Source organism: Numida meleagris, chromosome 9 (genome assembly GCF_002078875.1).
Source record: "Numida meleagris isolate 19003 breed g44 Domestic line chromosome 9, NumMel1.0, whole genome shotgun sequence".
In the NCBI taxonomy this organism is placed as follows: Eukaryota; Metazoa; Chordata; class Aves; order Galliformes; family Numididae; genus Numida; species Numida meleagris.
The window spans coordinates 17,440,395-17,460,713 of record NC_034417.1 but is presented as its reverse complement, the minus strand read 5'-3'; the positions used below and the strand labels follow the sequence as shown (position 1 = coordinate 17,460,713).

General features: G+C 41.0%; 1 protein-coding gene across 2 annotated transcripts; it reads right to left on the bottom strand.

Moving 5' to 3' along the window:
* CLPX (caseinolytic mitochondrial matrix peptidase chaperone subunit) lies at positions 103-19,891 on the bottom strand. Of its 2 annotated transcripts, XM_021406774.1 has the most exons (14): positions 19,732-19,891; positions 16,010-16,170; positions 14,457-14,574; positions 10,333-10,487; positions 9,483-9,642; positions 7,955-7,996; positions 7,309-7,485; positions 6,465-6,629; positions 6,031-6,119; positions 5,349-5,513; positions 4,340-4,639; positions 3,304-3,396; positions 2,975-3,081; positions 103-1,955 (listed from the first exon to the last, which is right to left on the bottom strand). In XM_021406774.1, the coding sequence occupies exons 1-14, from the start codon at positions 19,799-19,801 to the stop codon at positions 1,865-1,867; spliced, it is 1,893 nt and encodes a 630-aa protein (XP_021262449.1). In that variant the 5' UTR covers positions 19,802-19,891; the 3' UTR covers positions 103-1,864. The 2 variants fall into 2 exon arrangements, with proteins under 2 accessions (XP_021262449.1, XP_021262451.1); XM_021406776.1 differs by lacking the exon at positions 7,955-7,996 and having other exon boundaries at positions 19,732-19,890.

The window sequence follows — 20,319 nt, the reverse complement described above, 5'->3', positions numbered from 1 at the left end:
ATCTAATACCAATCCCCCCTCCCCCCAGCAGCAGCCGTCCCGCTGTCAGGCTGCCCAGCAGCTCTCGCTGCCTGGGAGCAGCAGGGATGACACAGCTCCAGCTCTGAGTATCCATTTGTTTTATTCAAACGCCAGCAGTGAGGTACAAACTGCAGTTACACAGCATTTAGTTTCCTTAAAAACAGTTCTTGATTACAGAATTGCAAATAATCCCAAACAACTTCCAAAACTAAGTTGTTTAACAGTTCTGCCTAAAAGGGTTGTTTTTTTTTTTTTCAATCCATTTAAAAAACAATTTGAAGAATTCTGAGTTAAAAGCGATTCTATTTCTCACTCTACAAAAAGGAAAATGAGGACACGTTACAGCTCACCACAGATTCCCATCTGAGGCAACAAAGCTTCTCCTAGAAACACCCTCAATTCTAAAAGCAGCTTTTTCTGAACCACGGATGGGTGACTGAACAGAAAGAGGTGGAATCCTAACGCAGTACGTGATGCATCTGGCTAACACTGCTGTCTATGGAAGAACACAGCGATTACATGACTGTCACTTCAAATGTACATGACAAAAATGAACAAAAAACGAGGGCCAATGCATCTGCAGAACCCTTCCCTACCTAAAACACCTACAGGATGGAACAGAATGAGACAAGTTTTCTTTAAATAAGCACGGGTTAAATTTTGAGGAGAAGGGCTCAGTAAAACCTAAATCCAACACTGAAGGACGAAACCAAGTTGTAAGCAACAATTTTAATTCCCGAAACAAAGTGAAAACATACAGGTCCGTGTGGGTTTTTACAAATACTTTCCTAAAGGACTGAATTCATTTGGATGTAGAACGGAAGGACTGCTTTGCTGTGAGCCTAAAAACCAAAGACAAAACCACAAGATGCAATACTAGCATTTGAGCATATAACTTAAAAAGCACTGTCATGTGAACAATCACTACTGATTACATCAAAAATATTATACATTTACTTCTTTCGTCTCTTAACATTATAAGATAGGTTGGGCAAATACCTGGCACCAAAAAATTGATGCATGATAGTTCCAATATGTTAAACAAAATGTACTATATTAGAACATTAATATTTAAAAATTTATGCCAACTTGTCATCCAAACTCTGACGGCTTACCACTCCCTCAAAATTTCATTTACCCTTCTGGAAAAGTGAGCAAATTATTGTCTTCACCTTCATCCGCAGCATTTAAGGTGACTGAAACTTACTCCCCATGGAGAGGTGGACAATAGGATGTATTCGAGATCGCACCCAAATTAACTAACAAACCAGTGGTACGTAATTAGCAAAATCTCCCCACGCTGTCTGCAGTGTCCCCCAGCTTCTCAGAGTCCTGGTGCAAGGGCTTCCTCTCCCACCCCCTGTAACAAGTCACTCCAGCACTGCTGGCTCCCAAACACCAGCAGAAATCTAACACTGACCCGAACATACCCCCACGCAAATTGTACGAGGAGCTCATCGTTTATTCACCCTCTGCTAATTATTCAACTTGTTTTCCCATTTGTAGAGTAGCATTACTGTAAAGTCTACCTATTGGCAGCACCTGCATTGCTGTTTAGTTTCTAGAAAAAGCAATCCAGGTGTTGCTGTATTCGCTATATATTTTAATTGAACAAATGTAGTATACAATTTATATTTGAACATTATGCCATTCAAGTCCACACAATGTCCATCGAATAAATCAATGTGATGTTGCAGTAAAATACACGATCTGATTTATAAGGTTCCTCATCTTGTATCATATCCAAGATAGATTCAATGCTGTTAGTATCAGACTGTGAGGCCAGAGGCAAATCCTAAGGAAATAACCAAGTGCGCTTTTTGCAGGAGAACATTCTGACAGTTTAATGGTGTGCAGCATCTGCTTGTCGAGGCCAGCCGTCTTCCTCAACTCCAGAGTCATATTCTTCTTCAGATGAATCTTTAGTGGGAGCCCTATAATTAAAATGAATGGATCAGATACTATATAAATGGAGGGAAAAAAAGATGGAGACAGTTTCCATACCTTGTGGTCAATTTACCACCTGCAAAGCGCCCTGATGAAAGATGCTCAGATCTCCATCTGCTTAAACACCTCTTCATCTGAAAATGGTGCTATGCAGATTTAAACTATTCTTATGCAAGCTCATTACTGAACATCAATCAAAAGGCTAATAAGTCATTTGAGTTCATCAGCAAATTTTAAGTTTTCAGCAAACATGAGTGCTGCTGCTCTGTAAAATGAGTTGAAGCAACCTTCCCTTTGAGAAGGTATGTGCACAGATAAATGCAGAGCATGCATCTCAGTGGACAAAGTCCAAGTGGACCAAGCTCAAGTTCCTAAAAATCATCTGTGTTCATTGTAACCTGGTCCATCTCCTCTCAACTCCATTGTTTGTTCATTAAAACTATTACTTTTTAAACCCAGATTTATCCAGTGCTTTCAGTGCCCTACCACAATATCATCTTTACAACTCTCCTTATTCCAATGAGAGCTCAGCAAATGAACAGATACACCTTTTTTGCCCCTCAACTGCTCTAAGGGCAGCAGAGGAGAAAACTTGCTACAGCCCATAGCTGGCATTAGAAGTACCTCAGAGTGGTAGAAGTTACAAGAAGGAAAAATTCCGCTTCAGAATCTTCCATACATTTAGAAAACACATTTAGAACTTCAGGTTTTTTACTGTTGTCTTATGATGCTGACTATTTACTTTATTTGTACAGGTACACACATACACATGCAATGAGATTTAAAGTAACTTCATGTATAAGTTTATTTTTTAGCTTCTTTTTAAAAACTAGAAGAACACAAACCCAAACTTTCTAGGACAGAACAGGCACTAAGTGAACTGTGTAGAGTATACAGATATTGGATCCTTCTCAGGTTGTGTGCATGGTTCTGTCTTTATGCACTTGTTCCTATGACAAACATCAGACCTAGCTATTACTCATCTGATACTTCATTATGGCTTTACCTAATGTATCCTGGCTCTTTTTTGCCTTCTACAACATCTTTGTCAACTTCCACGCATACAATGTCAGAATTGGGCACTTCAAACATGGGCTCCAGCAACAGCTTTTCCTACAAGAATACACAGAGAACAAATATTTAGGTATGGTGTCTTCTACCGAAAAGAAAAATTTATGTGGTGAGCAAGCAATTATCAGAGCTATGGGTCTTCTTGGAAGAAATCTGAATATGCACATTTCTAAGCAAGGTGTTGACTGCAAACTGCCATGATGAGGGCCACAGACACCAGTACATGTAGGTTCATTTACACGAGATGGGACTTAATTTACTTACCATTATAGATCGCAGACCTCTTGCCCCAGTTTTCCTCTCCAGGGCCAGTCTGGCTATAGCCTTCAATGCATCTTCAGTTACGTTCAATTCACACTACACACAGAAAGAGAACAATTTCAGTTAATATTTCATTTATAATTCAATAGCGTATTTAGTGCAACTGTGCAAGTATTTGTCTTTCACTTATCACAGACCAGAACAGTTAACATTTAAGCTACGTAAAACTTCCACTACACCTCTGTTTTATCTGGAAGTTACCAGTACTGACTGTCCCTTTACCTACAACTACAAATGCTGAAGGGAACAGGAAGACAGGAATGGCATTGCAGACAGTTGAGGAACAACTACCTACTAAATTCATCCTTCAGTTATTGGCTGGTGCTCCGCAGATCTCCAAAGCACTTCACAAACACTGCAAACAGCATTTAAAGAAAAGGGCAAGATGAACGTGCACTTTGGAAAGTAAGGAAGAATGAAGAATTGACGATGAGAATACAAAGGCCTCCTCGCTCCCTAGCCTTAAATCACTGAAGTCAAGGCACCTGCAAGAATTTCAATCAGGAGCTGAAAAAAAATTGTTACACACACAGTGGAACAACGGGGCATTTCACTCAAATAGAAAAAACTTCCCTTCAAAGTGGAAGTTGTCCTTTCCTTTTTTCTTTTCTTGAAGGGAAAGGAAAGGTGTTTTAAATAACAAACATGGACCAAAAAAGCTGGACACAGCCTTGAAATGACAGAGCAATTAGATAATGAGAAGAAAACAACACATAAGAATTAAGTAGTAAGAAAAACAGTTTAAATTCTTGTTCAATATTTCATATGCAAACTCCTCACAGAACAACGGCCTCAGCAAGCAACCTGCAAGCTTTTAGTGCTTACATGTCTCAGTCTGTTATTTCTTTCCCTACAATGCTAGTAAGTACAGTAAGATTACTTTCTTCAGCCACAAAAGAGACAGTATCTCTTTAGAGTGAGGCAGCTTTTTAACTCCATTTATAAACAAGAATACTGAGAAGCTGTCAGAAGTTCCAACCTTATCCATGCTGAATAATGCCTGGTACTGGGGAACCACAGCATTTCGTGGCTCAGTAAGAATCCGTACAAGGGTTTTCTCATCTAGGCTATGCAGAGGAACCACGACAGGCAAACGTCCCACGAACTCAGGAATCATGCCAAATTCAATGAGATCTCTGGCTTCCACGTGGCGCAGCAAGCGATCCTTTTCTTCAATATCTTCATGCGTGTTGGACTCTCCACTTAGATTAGCAAGATCAGCTGCTGCTGCAGCCCTTCTGCCTTTTCCCATATTAGACGGTGTACCAAATCCTAAATACTGCAAAAAATTAAAATAGAAACTTGATGTGCTTATGAAACTACAATAGTTTTCTTTATGTAATAGATCATGTTCCAGGTCCATAAAGAAAAGGAGTAATTACGTCATTACACATATTACTTTAAACTAGCCAAATTACCGTTAGTAAAATTAAACCCCTTGCACAAAATCAACTCCTTATAACACTTGATTGCCACTGTAAGGTATCAAGAAGCTTGACTGAGTAAAAGCAGGTTTTTCTAAAATAAAAAAAATTAGTGACCCGTCTTAAGTTTACAAACTTCTACTGAAATACAAATGTTTTCTCAGTATCATACTTGGCACACTCCAAATGAAAGAATCCTGTTATCACTGCTAGAACAATGTGCATCTCATTCTGTTTTTTAAGAAACATAGGGTATTACAACAGATTAAAAATCTTACCAGCAAGTATTCTATCAACAGTTTTCTACCTTTTTCTTACTGCATATGCTGAAAAATTCCCTGTAGAAACAGAGACTACTGCAAGATCCTTAAGGCTACTAACAATAGGCTTGCTCTTTGCTACCTTTCTTAAGCCTCCTTGACCTCAGGTCCTCAGATAACAGATGGAAAACCACTGCTCTACGCACAAACTTAGTAGAATTACAAATATAGCAAGACCTTCAGGAGCCAGTGCTGGTAATCAAGATTATAAGTTTTCAGTTCAAATACAGCCTGGTGTACTCACTTTTTCATTTTTCCTCCTGCTGATAATTCTGTCCAGGCCATTAAAGGCACCAGAAGCTACAAAGAGGATGTTTGTTGTGTCAACCTGCACCGTTTCTCCACGTAGTTTACGAGAATTCTTTTCTGGAACATTTACTATTGTGCCTTCTAGCAATTTTAACAGGCCCTGAGGAGGAAAGAATAAACAAAAAAAATCACTGTGCAGCACCACACAAGGTGGCACACAGGGTACACACTGTGTATACACACTGTGTATATCTTCACAGGTGTACTTACATTTTGTAATTCCTTATGCCCACATACTATCAGTAAATGGCTAAAGAAATCAGTTTTCAACGAGACAAACAATCCCACTTACAGACAGACAAAAATCTTTTAATGCAATTCCCATGCACATAACAAGTGGCACATAATAATGAATTGAGGGTTTTGTCAAAAATAGAAGATGTTATCTATTCTTGCCTGCATCAAGCAACTTTCTATCTAAATGCTGTAAAGGTGTTTTTAAATTAAAGCCTTTCTACAATGTGGTCCTAAGTTGCCTTGGGGGATTTTCTGAGAAAAGGAAGGAAAAGTGAGAGTTTCAGAGGTTAATATTTAAGGAGCTGACTCACGCTATTTGACGCAGCAGACTTGATGAGCAGTTTGCTTATACAGTAAAACCACTCCATGCAAGCACTTACCTGTTGAACACCTTCTCCTCCGACATCCCGTAACTGATGAATGCCAGGAACACTGCCAATCTTATCCACTTCATCCAGAAAAACAATTCCTGCAGTTACAGAAAATGGATTTAAGGAAGATCCTATTTTTTAAGATAGACAAAAGTTTACACACTGGGAAGAACGCAATTTAAGATAAGAATCTGTTCTACTTCTGTATTTCAGATTGGAAAAATGTATGACCAGAACATATAAACAAAGCTAAAACAAGAACTAGAAGATACATTTATAGCTCTCTTCATGCTTATGTTTTCTGATTTGAAAATAGCAAAATTCAGGTACATGCCACAGAAATACAGTTTGCAGAAATACTGATCATCTGCAAGTTTACAGCACCTAAGTAAAATTAACATAGCTTGCTCACGAACTTCAGGAAACATCCTGTAGAAGTTTACCTTGCTGAGCTTTTTCTACGTTGTAGTTGGCATCTTGCAGCAGTTTTGCAATGACAGATTCAATGTCTTCACCAACATAGCCAGCTTGAGTCAAGGTAGTACAGTCACAGATGGCAAATGGCACATCTAGGCATTTCGCTAGAGTCTGAGCCAGCAAGGTTTTACCTGGCAAAATAAAAACTGCATGTTATAACTGCTATGTAGTTCTTCAGAGCACTCAAATTCAACTGTTTATCAGAGGATTGTCATTAATGTAATTAGGCATTTAAAATGTTACCAGCATATTCATATCTGCTCATACAAGAAAAAATTTTCCAAGTCAGCAAGTGTTCACGAGCAAGCTGCATTTCTGAGTAAGACCAGTCCTGTATGTGAGGCAGCTTGAAATGCACACTGTACCTCAAACAAAGTATCACACAACACATGAAACAAAATCCACGTACTTGAATAGACCAAAGATTAAATCAACCAGTAGTTCTTTGCAGACACTCAAAGTGCAGTGCAAAGTTCCGTTCTCCTTCTTTGGAGAGAAACAGAATTAAAGTATTACTTAGTGAGCGCTCTCTCAAATAATCTGCAAACCATTATCACATCAGCCCAATTCCTATGAACACAGACACCAATCCATTTAACCACATGTAACTGATCTGTCCCAGAGGTGAAACATCCCTTTCTAACCACATCTCAGCTTGCCTCCTCCTAAAAAGCAGACAGACTTCGTATGCATTTTATTTCAGTGTAGCAAAAGTTGTATCTTTTAATCAGTCAGTATAAAAAGGCATCAAAACAGAACAAAACAAAAAGCAAAAAAGAATTAGACACATAACATCACCCAGCCGTATACCTGATCCAGTTGGTCCAAGCAGCAAAATATTACTTTTTTCAAGTTTTATGTCATCGTTGGGTGAATCTAGCACTTCACCTCCCCGTTTTTCCTGAGGTATCTGCTGGTTCATCTGTTGCTGCATAGATGCTCCTAGAGCGTTACCGTGCGGACTAATCCCAGCGATCTGCAGCAGTTCTGAAGAGAATAACAGCCCTGTTTGAGCACTGCAAGGTCTGTCAGTACCTTCAATACATACTGAAAGCTTTCTCTGTTCTGTGGATCTACAGTTATATCTATTTGTACAGAAATTTAGAGATAGGACTGCAACAAGTTTGATGCAATTACTACAAAAACACGAGTTCCAGTTCCATTTTTGCATAAGCGCATACAGGGAGAGAATTTCTAACAGACAGCATATTATAGAGAAACATTCCTCCTTACACTTTGCTGCTTTCCATCTGGAACTAAACAAAGAGTCAGATCCTAGTCACTTCAACCCCCCCCCAAAAATGCTCAATGTCATCAATTACATTTAATAATGGAAGAAAAAAGCAAGCAGAATTTTTAGCCAACACTTCTACCTAGCGGTCACTAAATGCTATTCTACATGAATACCAAAAGGGTAAATATTGCAGAGGAGGACATGAGGAGAGAGGTCACTTACTTGTAAATCTGTACTCATCCTCCCGTCTTCTGATTTCTAATTCTAAGAGAGAGGATGAAAACAGTAATGAAAAGTTTATAAAAATCTTAGAGCTTCTCTACCTCTTGCCCTCTTCTGAATACTTATCATTGATGTCTATGAAGGATTTCTAACAAGAAATCCCCACGAGTCAGTTTTTATTACCATCAAGTTTAGCCCCAGGCCCAACCTGCATGCTTTTAAAACAACAAGCTATTCATTACGTAAAGCATTAACACTGTTACCTCTAAGTGGATTTTTGTTTTAAAAGCACTTGCAGGAAAAAAAAAGAAAAAGACATGCCATAATACAACCCTGCTTGGAAGAGCCTTTCTTAAACTCACACATTTAGATCTGACTGACACAATGTAAGATTAAATGTATTTCAAAGTATTATAAATGTACAAATTGCAAACATTCACTGGCAGTTTCTCTGGGTGCATATCACTGTCCTCCTGCAGAGGATCAGGAACTTTCATATGCCAGGTAGAAAACAGCGCTGCTAATGTTCTTCCCTGCATGTTTCCATGTTTTGTGGTTTTGTTTTTTTTTTTAAAGTAAATTCAAGAAACAAAGAAGATTTGTTTTCTTAGCATGCTATTAATTGCAATACAGAACAAAACACCTTAAAAAAAATCAAGGTATGCTTTGAATCAGAGACAGCAACTTAATCCTACTTCTAAAAATAAATTAGATCAACACAGCTCCATATTTACTCAGCAGCAGCAGCACTGCCAAGAGGAGCTCAGACTACACCTGCTAGATATGGAACAATACTACAGTGACCAGCAGGTGCTGCCAACAGCAGCAATCAAATTTAGGAAGCTAACTATTCATCAAATTCACTATGCAAAATACTGCCTGTGTGATCTGCATTGTTCCCTGCAGACGAAGCAGCAGATATGCCATTGAGGAGTAAAGGAGAGTAGGAATTAAAATTTAGTAAGCTTACTTTATAAAGAAAAATACCTAATAGCATGTGCCAGTAAAAAAAGAAAAAGCTATGCATTTAGTAGGGTAGACAACACCTGTGAAATCATAAACCTTCTGGATTGCTATTTAAGTCAGTCACAGAAGATGATATACAGTGAAATTCAAATTTAATAGAAATACTTTCTAATAATTTAAATTACAGAATACTGAGCATCAAGTGAAACCATCCCCAGGTGAGATTTTCCTAAATCACTGATGCAGTATTTGTTTATCCCACTTCATTAAGTTTAGGCAGTTAAAACAGGTTCACAAATTTTGAGCTTTCATACACCATTAATGCAATAATTTGCTTATATACAGGTTTTTGAAAATGCTGTGTTTTACCCAGTAATGTAATGTTTAAATCTATAACAACAGTCATTTTGGGAAGCTTTGATTTTTCTCTTCCTTTAGGAAACATGTATAAATATGTAGGGACTGCAGCTCAACTACTGCCATTAGAAGGTCAAAAATACAAGGTAGGGCTCTGAAATGGTGAATTTTATTTGAACAGAAGAACAGCAAACATCACACAAACCTCTTGGTGTTAGAGAAGTCTGCTTTTCAACTTCAGCTTGCTGTCTCAGGTTAGCTGGGATATTATTGTAGATCCTCTTGTAATGATTGTACACAGCAACTGAAAGCACCTTCTTGGCAAAACACTGACCAACAACGTACTTGTCGAGGTAGTTATAAATCTGAAAAAGTGATTCAGTATTAATAACATTTCTAAGTAACTGTGGAGAAATTAAAAACAGTAGATTGTGACAAAGACTTTACAGGACGCTCAGAACTTGAGTGTTGCTATAGGGTTTCTTTTTTGTGTGTTAAAATCTTGACATACATTCTGAAATCTCATAACTAAGCAAAGCTTCAGAAACCACTGCAAACCACTAGGAACTATGAAACCCTTCACCACCTGGGAAACAGAAACCAAGAGATTTAACATGGGTACAGCATGGGTTGCAGCCACACACTAACTAGTCACAATTCTCAACCACATAAGTCAAACAAAAGGTTTTGCAACTACAGAAAGAAGCTGACAATACTAGGATGTGGAAGATGAGGCCGTAGCAGGAAATTAAGGATACCATGGTTGGAGAGGGTTGAGGTTATCTCAGGGTCACAAGGAGAAAATTAAGGTACCGCATCTCTGTCACAAGACAAAGCCAGAGGAATCCAAGCCCAACTCCTTTTATGGGATCTACTGTTTCTTTATCGGTGCTCTGCCAGGTCACAAAATTCTCAAAGGTTTAATCTTGAGCTAATCGTCTTTATTCTTTGTTGCTCTGTCACAGTAGACCACTCCACACAATGCAGATTAAGAAATCAAGTATTCCAACGTGCTGTAGTACAAAAGAACACCGGGGTGACAGTAAGAACCATACCTTCTTCGGTGGAGGAGGTGGCTTCTGCTGGAATGCCAATTTCACAGCTTCTGCTGCTGACTCGGGCTCTTTAATGATGCTCTTTTTAGTGTCTGCCTCTGAGAGTACAACAAAAAAATGGTGGCACTTTTCACACTTCACGAAACGGGTGGAAGCTGAGGAAAAAGGGAACGAAAACGGTAAGAGAAATGACTCGCTCATCCCAACAAGAGACAGTGAGGGGATGCAACAGGCGATCAGGATGCTTTGCAAGATCTTCTGCTTTTTCATTTTTACTGTCAAGAACAAAATGTGTTTCTTTCAAAATCCAAAAGCCAAACACTCCTACTGCCAACTTTGTGAATTATTTCCTCAAAGAGCCATGTTACGTGCTAAGAACGTTTCAAGAATGGCAAAGTAGAACTTGTAGAACTACTTCACTTCTTTCAGAAATCCAAGATGAAACAATCTAAAATAGGCAATAGAGAAAAAACAAGTTTATAAACTGAAACAGAAAAAGAAGAAATAGGAAAGACCTATTTTCTTCTTTTTCTATTCTTTCTGAATATTATTGTATTCTATTAAATACAATAAGACTGGTTTAAACTAAATATACTAGTGAATTTATTAAAAGCAAAATGAATACAGCAAGACAACCACAGGAAAATCTTCAATGCCTGAACTTCTGAACTCATCAAAAGCTTTTAGAACATGGCTTGTACAGTCTAGTACAGCTGATTTTACTAGCAGCCTCCAGCAATAAACTAGCTGCTTATTTATAGCTTGTTTTGCCTTCCACAGAGCTGGCTTCAGCGTTTTTTAATATTAAATACACCTTATAGTTGAGTAAAAAAGAGCAACAGACTATTTTAATAGAACAGCACATCATACTGTGATCATCACAGCTGTAGTAGAGTTAATAAAACTTCTACTACAGAGAACATTTGTAAAACAGCTGACAAGCTCCCCTGCCAACATTCCAACTGCTTGTTATCTGCCTGATATGAATGCAATCACTTGCACGCATTCACCTGTTTTAACTCTTATTGAGTCAGAGGATCACAGGAAAATACTCTCTCCTGGTGCTCGCTCAGAAGAACCCTGCTATTCTTAATGACCACAGAGCCACGAGGCTGCTGCCCTTCCTTCTGCAATGCTAACAGCCTGGTTAGGAAGCAGCAACCACAAGAACACTTGTCCCCTTTCAGATCCACGGGAACAGTGGGGAAAAAAAAAAGGAAAGAAAACAAACAGCAAGCTAGAAGCTTTCTACTATCCACTCTTAAAACATCATTCACTGAAGAAAAAAAAAATCATTGCGCAGAGTACACTTGCCTCAATTACTCCAAGCAGCAGATAGGAAGGTTAATTAGAGACCTTTCCTATTTTCAGCAAGACTGACAGGGTCAATAGGTACAGAGCAGCTTTGATGTGTTGGGGGCCCCAGATTAATTTGGTAGCTGCCCTCAGCTGGCAAAACACAGCTGCAGAGGGCAGTTCCTATTGTCTGCACAGCACAACAAGCATCGGTGTGAGTATTAACAGAAGCTCTCCTGGGTGGCAGAACTTTTGAGTAGTTTATCAAGGGAAACCAAGTTCCAGCGCTGCTGTTTTCCCAAAAGAGCACGCTCAAAACTTCAAGCGACTTTTCTATTCTTAAATGCTGCTATTATATGCTGCTGGTTGCTTTTATATGGCATGTTTTTATATGGTGTGTCAGCAAACACACAAAAACACAGGGAAGAGCTTTCAGGTCCAATTACCACACTGTTGTTAAGATATTTGCAAATACTTATTATGTAATTAAAATAACAACGAGTGTTGTTTTTCATTCAGGCAACATCACCACAGCGTGCCAGAGGCTGTGTTTGTACAGAGATTTCCAAAGCCCACACAAGCTGATCTTGTCAAAGAGAAATGCTGGGTCTCTACAATGCACACGGGAAGTCAGAGCAAGAGAATTAATCTTGAAAACACTTGTGGGGCTGAGACAATGGGCTACCAAACTGCGAAGGTAAAAGCACATCGGGGAGCTTCTAGCCTGTGCAGTATGTCACAGGAAAGTCTTGCTTTTGAGGATGAGAGCAAATGGCATCAGCTGAAGACACTAAAAGCAACACCTGGTTAAGGCTTCTTATGTCCATCAGCTTTAAAGCTATCAGATTTCACTCCACCTCCCTGGCTCACATCTTGTTTCGCTGATCACAAAACCCTTTGCACTGTTTGGCAAAACAAAGCAGTACAGGAACTGCTGAGGAAATATGTCAAATGCAGATCTCATTTGTTTCATTCTTCCTTAATAGTCTATTACTGGAAAAAAAAAATGAAACGACTGCTAATTCCTTATTTTCCTTTTGCTTTTCAGCTCTGCAGTCTGTAATTCAAAGCAGAACTGGATGAATTCATTATTTTTGCGAAGCAGTATCAAAGGCTTATCTGAAAACTGAAGTTACAATGTATAGGAAAACTTGAAACCCGTTCATTTTGGATCGATTTTTTCCTTTTTCTTTATTTTTAATATTTTTAAAAGAATTAGGACTTAGCCCTTTTGTTTTCAGCCACTTCACATTCTATGACTTGGCTGGAAGCAGCGTGATTGAATTAACAGACTAAGCCAGAAAGGAACACACCCAGAGAAAACTCGAGAGCAATTCATAAAGCAAAATTGAAGACAAAGATTTTAAGTTAACAGCTAATGGGAAACTGAAGATTGCTGTTCTCAGAATGAGAAAGTCCACTCTAGACCGCTATCAGGCGTCACCGTGCTCAGTTAGAACTCCTAACAGACTTCATTTAAAGGCTGTAAAATCCTGAAGTCTCAGAGTAGAACACACAAGGATGTAAGAAGTAGATACACTCCACTATCCACAAGCAGACTTGCTCATATTTTCTCCCATAATACTAGTAGGGATTAATCCTCTTCGTAAGAAAGTTTTCAAGCATGCTTAAATATTCCTAGTGCTAACGAAAATAAACTAAATTATGTTTGTGCTGTGTAGGGACATGGCTACTGTTCCACTCCAGGTCAATGCCTGAATGGTATTTCCAGATTAAAGGACAATATCCAAAGGATTCTATTTCTTGTTACATCAGCTGTGTTGGGTTTTTTTTCAGAATTGCTTGTTGCCTATAGTTTCAAATAAAAAGACCCATTATTTCTAAAAAGAAAAGAAAAAAACAAAACGTGGCTACCAATGATTGATCCTTTTATTTAAGTATTCTGTTACTACAGAACTGTCTTGTGATTCATGCTGCCTGATCATTTTAATTAAATAACATGATTTATACAAGCAGCAATCAATCAAAGCACATCTTCTCATTTTCACTATGATATTAACAACTGTTAAACAAGTTTACGCTGTCCTTGTCTGAAGCCTCTTACTGCATAAGTCTGATTCTGGTTTGATACTTCTTCCTTGAGCCCCACCAAGTGACAATGAGTATCTGCTTTCCTACTTTCTAGGCTGGTCTCATTAGCACTGAAATAAGTAGAAATGTCTTTTAGTCCAACAGGCTGCATAACAGAAAGCATAACTGGCATTAGTCTGAATTGTACTTCAAAAAAAGGTTGCTATTCCTGCTGGACATCAGGCATCTGATACACTTTGGATTTTCTGTTTGGACTTTCCTGTTTCCTATTTAGGAATGTATTACGCATTTGGTTTTGCCATAAAAACCAATCTAGTAAGCCACCTGTCACACGCTAATTCCTCTGCTGGATAACCACTCTGATTTCAGTACATACAGGATTAGTCCTATTATTTAGCAAGCAAAGGACAGACATTACAAATGTTTGTATCTATAAATGGACAGAAAAAAGTATTAGTAGCTAAAGCAGCACTGTCTACGCAAGCATCTCTATGACAGCATACAATGTAGACAAGCTACTATAAACACACATATTCAAAATTGCAGTCCAAATTCCACTATCATATTCTGCTCCACGTCACGGGCAATTATTACACAAACACAACAGACCATACATGCTTACTCCAACATGGCCAAACTAAGCTTAATTTTCCTCCATATTGTGTAATTAATTGAAGTTCCACATAGACTAAAACTTCGCTATCAGGACCGTATTGGGTCATTAACACAATCACATCTGCAGCTATTTATAAAAGAAGTTATCCAGCAGCACTTACACACGAAGGTCTCCACATGCGTGCACAGGTCACCGCACTTGGGGCAGCGCAGCTGGTTCCCTCCTTTGCCAGAACTTCCAGAGCTCGACTTCTTACCACCCCCCTCACCGACAGACTTCTAAAAAGAGATTTCCAGACAATTAGCGCCAAACAACGGAGCTGTGACACCGGGCACCTGGCAGTGCCTTTATGGAATCCAGTCAGGTGAATAGTGTAATACCTGTGTAACAAAATAACTATTGTCAGGACTTTGTAAAGGTTTTGATAACCTAGAGCAGCACGGTACAAACAGTCTGAAGCACACGAGCATCTGTATTTCCCACTTCCACCAATTTTGGATGCCCACAGAAGAAGCATTCCATATCTATTAGGACTGCTTGATTGGCACTACAATGATAGCAAGCTATGCTGTGTTAAGACTGTTTTAACAATACATCCCAACATAGTTTACACCAACCCCAGAGAAGAAAACAGATCATACTTATAGAGTGTCATTTCATTATCACAACTGTGTTTATTCTAAGGGTTCCGGATGCCACATCTCGTCTCGTGTCCTTGGCAGATGTCCCTAAGCTGGCAGATGGCTGTAGGGCAGATATGCCTATAAAACAAGCATCTCAGAAACTGTGTGGAAAAATTCTCTTCTGACTTCTAAGGCAGAATCCTACCGTCTTCCTCTGTTATGTTCTTAGCGGTGTTTGACATTAACTTGTAGTAAAAGCTACTATGCTTTAGGAAACACCAAAGATCTCTCTTTCCTCTTCTAAGATGCTTCTGCACTTTTTTATACCTTACTTGCCCACTTACTTTTCCTCACAATCTTTCTCAAGCACAAAAGAATACAAAAAATTTCAGCTTTCAGTCTTCATTTTTCAAGTTTAATCCGAAGCTCCAGAACACACCTGTGTCATTTGGACAGTCACTCAGATGCCACATCACGCCATACTAAGGCAGAAGTCATTGCTCACACTCTCAAAATCTTATTTGCTGACTAAAGAGCAATTTTAATCTCAGGTAATCATTTATCTGAAGAAGCTGTTGATTAACTATAATTACAGAGAAAGACCAGGATGAAAATAGATTAAAATTTACTAACAAGAATAAAGCAGGTCTCCTCACAAAGTTGTCTTGTGACAAGTTAAACACAATTACCAAACCAGTGCTGAAAAGGAACATTTAAAACTATACTTACTTTTAAAAGCCCACCTGGCAGTAGCAGGCTTTTGAAGGACAGTTCTGATCACTACTCTTTCCTGAGCTCCTGGAAACTGTTGTGAATTTATAACATTCTACAGAGACCTATGAAGTGTCCCTAGGCAAAAAGATTAATAAAACTGGGGAAAGCATTATGGAACGTTTATATAGTTTGTCTTCCTATAGATAGGCAACAGAATTTTTCTTTGCTGTCAGCTGCAGCAAACTGAAGGATCATGAATATGAAGAGTGAGCAAAATTCCAAGAAGATTCTAATTTTAAGTAAGGAGAGATCTACTAAAAATATTGAGGAAACATCTTTACAAAAACTACTGAAAAGCGTAACGCGTTGAGATTACCTTGCTTCCCTCTCCAGAGCCATCCTTGCCCGTGCCATCCTTTGAAGCAAAATACGCCGGTGTTTCTGAAAAGTTCCTAAGAGGAATCCGCCTGAGAGAACAAGTTTCAAAAGTCCCAAGTTTCCCTAGAACAGGGATGCGCGTACGGCCACACGTAATACCTAAAAACAAATGAAAACACAGAGGAAAAACAATTAATTTTATTGACCATTACACTGTGATGAAAATCCTGCCAGTATCACAACGAGATAACAGAACTACCTCGTTAGCATCTGACTAAAAAGAATGCTGGCTCTGACTGTATCTATTGAATGTGCATAGCTTCAATACACTGCTTCATACTTTTATCTGCCTCCTTAGGGAAATCACTCAAATAAAAGCAAACCAGTGTTTCCCTTGGGCACAACCTGTTCAAAATGTAGTCTTTTACCTATACGTTAAGTATCCCAATTTTGGATGTCAAATGAAAATACCCCAGTATTTCCCCAGTATTACCCTAACCCCGACGTCATCAAATCCCAAAGCTGGTTTATGTTAAACAGAGCTCAAAGCCACCAACAGCACAACTCTGAGCAGCCACATTTGTTATGCAAAATGAATTCATTTCACCGCCTTTAATCTTACTCCATAAAAAGTTGCCAGATCGTCCAAAAATGACCTGAAAGTAATCCCATGTCCTCTAACGTCAGAGGGCTCAGAGTCCCATTGTGCCACAGGACTGGGAACATCCCCCGCCTGAAAGCGATCCTCAGAACAACCAGCATCTAACTCTTGTGAAACCATTCAGAGACCATTGAAACACCCCCTTATTATGCAGCAGTTCCCAAAGAGGAGTGTCAGAGGCCCAGCCCTTGTGTCTGGATTTGGATTTCACTCAGCTCCACCAAGAGTTCATTTCCAGGAATCGGAGGTAACGTTTGACACACACAAAAAAGTTGTTCTAGGGGAAATTGAAAAGGCAGCGTCACAGCTGGCACACGCTGACCCTTCACAGAGAGGCACGAATAAATATTAAACATCATCTTAACATCACGGACATGGCTGGCTGCCAAAAGGAAAAAAACTTACTGAGAAACCAAGCAGCGTGTAAGGTTACGCTCCATGCCTAGGTATGATGTGAATCAACACATGTCATCCTTGCGATTGCAACATCTCTCGGCACAAACAAGGAGCCTGCAATCGTTATCTTCCACCTTCCTTTTATTTAAACCAACACTTTTTTTGTCTTGCTTTATGTATTTGATGAGAGTTCTGAACGTTAGCAACAGAAGAGATGTACAGTGACAAGGAGAGTTCAAAACTTGCTGCTCCTACCTGGTTTTTGCTCTGTTAAGTCAGAGAGATGAGAAATCTACAGAAAAGCCCCAAAAATCGCCTGGAACAAAAAACTGGCAAGAGAAGCCCCATTCATTTGCTCTGGAAGAAGTAAATGTTTCTGGTTTTATGTGTTATTTTAAAACATATATAAATACATGTGTAAATATAAAACAGAATTTCAACTCCCCTGTTGAGAGCCACTACGGTATGGAAAAACTTCGCTTACAACACAGCATAAGCGATGCAAACACACAGATTGCTACACACCAGAAGCAAACTTCAACCACTGGTTTACTTTCACAAGCAGCTGTGTCCTCCTGAGCAAATTCACACTGACAGCTCCAGCAGCTGCGAGCACTGGGTACACTCGTCAGTACCAAACGCACTGCGCTGAGCATTCAAGATATTACAGCTGTTTTGCAGCACTTCCCCATCCTGGGGAGCTTATTCCTCATAAATGGTTTGTTTACTGAGATTTGTCTCACTATCTCTAGGGGGAACCAAATAGAACATCTTAAAGAAAAAAATGCATCTTCACTGAGCAAAAAAAAAGTATCACAATTCTCCTGCTTTAAGGAGAGAGATGGCCTACGGAGAACAAAGTGCTAATAAAGAGACCCAAACACTTTACTACTACTGAGCGCTATGCAAGGAGCAAAGATGGCCAGCTTTAACTGAGTGACACAGAAGATGCCCTGAAAACTCCACACTGGGTGGGCTATGAAATGACACGAGAAGTGCCTGAGCTGATAAGCACCACGTTCCTGCTCTACTGATCAGCAACACCACAACTGCGTGACTGCACCCAGAGTCTGTCGGGCTGTGGGCAATGGATGCAGACAGCTATCCGCCCTGCAGCAGTGCACTGCTGCTCACTACTCTCCTCCTTCTCACAAAAGCTGGTCAGCCTGTAGGGTACAACATTAAACCGACCGTGTCACGTGTGCTGAATTCTAAAGGGCACAGATAGGTTAAAGCAGAAGAAAACAAAACCACGTTACTGCTTTCCATCAGCTTCAGGCCCTGGGACAAAGCTCGCCGCGTTCAGCCAACCCAGAGGTCCAAGTGATTTTTTTGCTCTGTTATTTTTTTTGGACAGAACTTCATTGTACAATTAAAGACTGAAGGAGGAAGAAAGTTATCGCAATGACTGTCTTGCATAAGAAAACCCAGAGGCAATTTTTCAAAAGGAATTCCAGCCCAATGCTGGCACCTTCTGCTGAAGGATGCAGGCACTGTAAGGGTGCAGGTATGTAGCAGCACAGCAGCGCTCTCACACCGACAGTCAGGTTTGGGCACTTTTTGTAGCTATAAGAACACGTATCAAACGTGATAACTGTGGCAGCAGCAACAGCAGCTCTCCATAGCCTGCCTAGATTAGCAGGTTGTGACAGAACGGAAGGCTCCTTTACACCTTACTAACCATTAAGAGGCGAGGAACAAAACGCCAACTTTTGGGCCAAACCTCAAGTATTTTGTACGAGTCTCTTGCCCAAAGTTGTCACAGGGAGACTGACAGGAGATGAGGCCACCAGAGCTGCCCATACACTGAACAACCTCAAGTTTATACCAACCGCCACCACACCCATCAGTGATGCCCCACAAACTGATCTGTCACAACCACCAAAACGTGCCAAGATAAGACTTTTATAAGTTCCAAGTAAGCTGATGTGCAATATTAGTCCACAAACGTGTTTTGGTCTTATTTGCTCTTGTACACATCCCCCTGAATTCTTAGTTCTGGTGGAAAAAAAACACAAGTTCTGTTTGTTTCTTAGAAACACACACAAAAAGGCAACGGTACTGAACTAAATGTGGAACGCTGACTGTTTTCAAACTCCTTGTTGCCCTGGTTTTGCATGGGCTCAGCAGGCCGCGTTCAGCCCTCTCAGCACAGATGTCACACACCAAGGTAGGTGCAGCAAAGAGCTCACCTCTGGGGAGCCACAAACCTCCCTCTGCCTTATGGGGCACTTCCAGAGAAAAGGATCGCCCCGAAACTCATTCAAAAGCAGGGAGGACTTCCCACACCAACGCTGCGAGAGCTGATAAACTCCAGAAGACGCACAGAAACAAGAGGAAAAGGATGGAACCAGGAGGAAGGCCTGAAGTCCCCCTCAGAGAGCTGGCGCGGGCCTCACGCTGCTCTTGAGCTGGCCACAGTTTTTGCCAACCGAGCACCGAATTATGCCAACGAGAGCGCGCTTCCCGCAGCTTCCCGCAATCCTCAACTCCGCGGCCCTCGGGGAAAACATCGAGGAGAGCACAGGGCCCGCCGGGCCCTTATCGCAGAGCTCGGGCCCCGCACCTGCAGCGCTGACAGGAGGCGCGGGGAGGAGGGCCCGGGCCTGCGGGGGGGAGCGCGGAGGCGCCAGGAAGGGCTGAAGGGAGCGGGGGGTTGTTACCTCTCCGCGCAGAGGGCAGCGTGGAGCCCAGCAGGCGCGCGGCCGCGGCACAGCTGTGGCAGGCGGACATGGCGCGGCCGCGGCCCGGCCCGCTCCCCCCGATGAGGCCTTCGCTAGCGGCGGAGCTGCGCGCCCCGCCCGCGGCGTAAACACCCCCTCCCCCCGGCCGGCGCCGCCTCGTGACGTCACCGCGCACACCTTCCTCCCCCGCTGACTACCGTTCCCAGCAGGCGGCGCGCGGGACGTCTCGTCGAACTTAGCCCGCTGGCGCGCGGGGCCTTCTGGGAGATGTAGTCCGCCTGGAGGAGTCGGACCAGCGGGCCGCGCCGCGTTGCATGGTGGGAAGCGTAGTGCGGGCGGCGGGGTTGCGCCCTGCGGCCTTCCGGAGTCACACGGTGATTTCGGGCAATTCAGCTTTCCTTCCGCACGTCAATTTTAGGTAATTCCTGACTTTTAATAGCAATTCACCTCGTCTCTTCCCAGACCCCCTGACAACGCCGTGAATGGAGCCCTCTGTTGGGCGATCTTCAGTCAGAGGGGGGATATGACACACTGGGGCCACGCAGCAAGACGTGCCCCAAACGCAGC

What these genes read in the sequence shown, in the direction of transcription:
- CLPX (XM_021406774.1), bottom strand. Translation starts at nt 19,801, where the DNA reads ATGTCCGCCTGCCACAGCTGTGCCGCGGCCGCGCGCCTGCTGGGCTCC. An exon ending in GCATGTGGAGACCTTCGTGT is followed by an intron (nt 10,488 to 14,456) that starts GTAAGTGCTGCT and finishes CTTTTTCCTCAG; the next exon opens with CTTCCACCCGTTTCGTGAAG. An exon ending in GACTTCTCTAACACCAAGAG is followed by an intron (nt 7,997 to 9,482) that starts GTTTGTGTGATG and finishes CCTCTCTCTTAG; the next exon opens with AATTAGAAATCAGAAGACGG.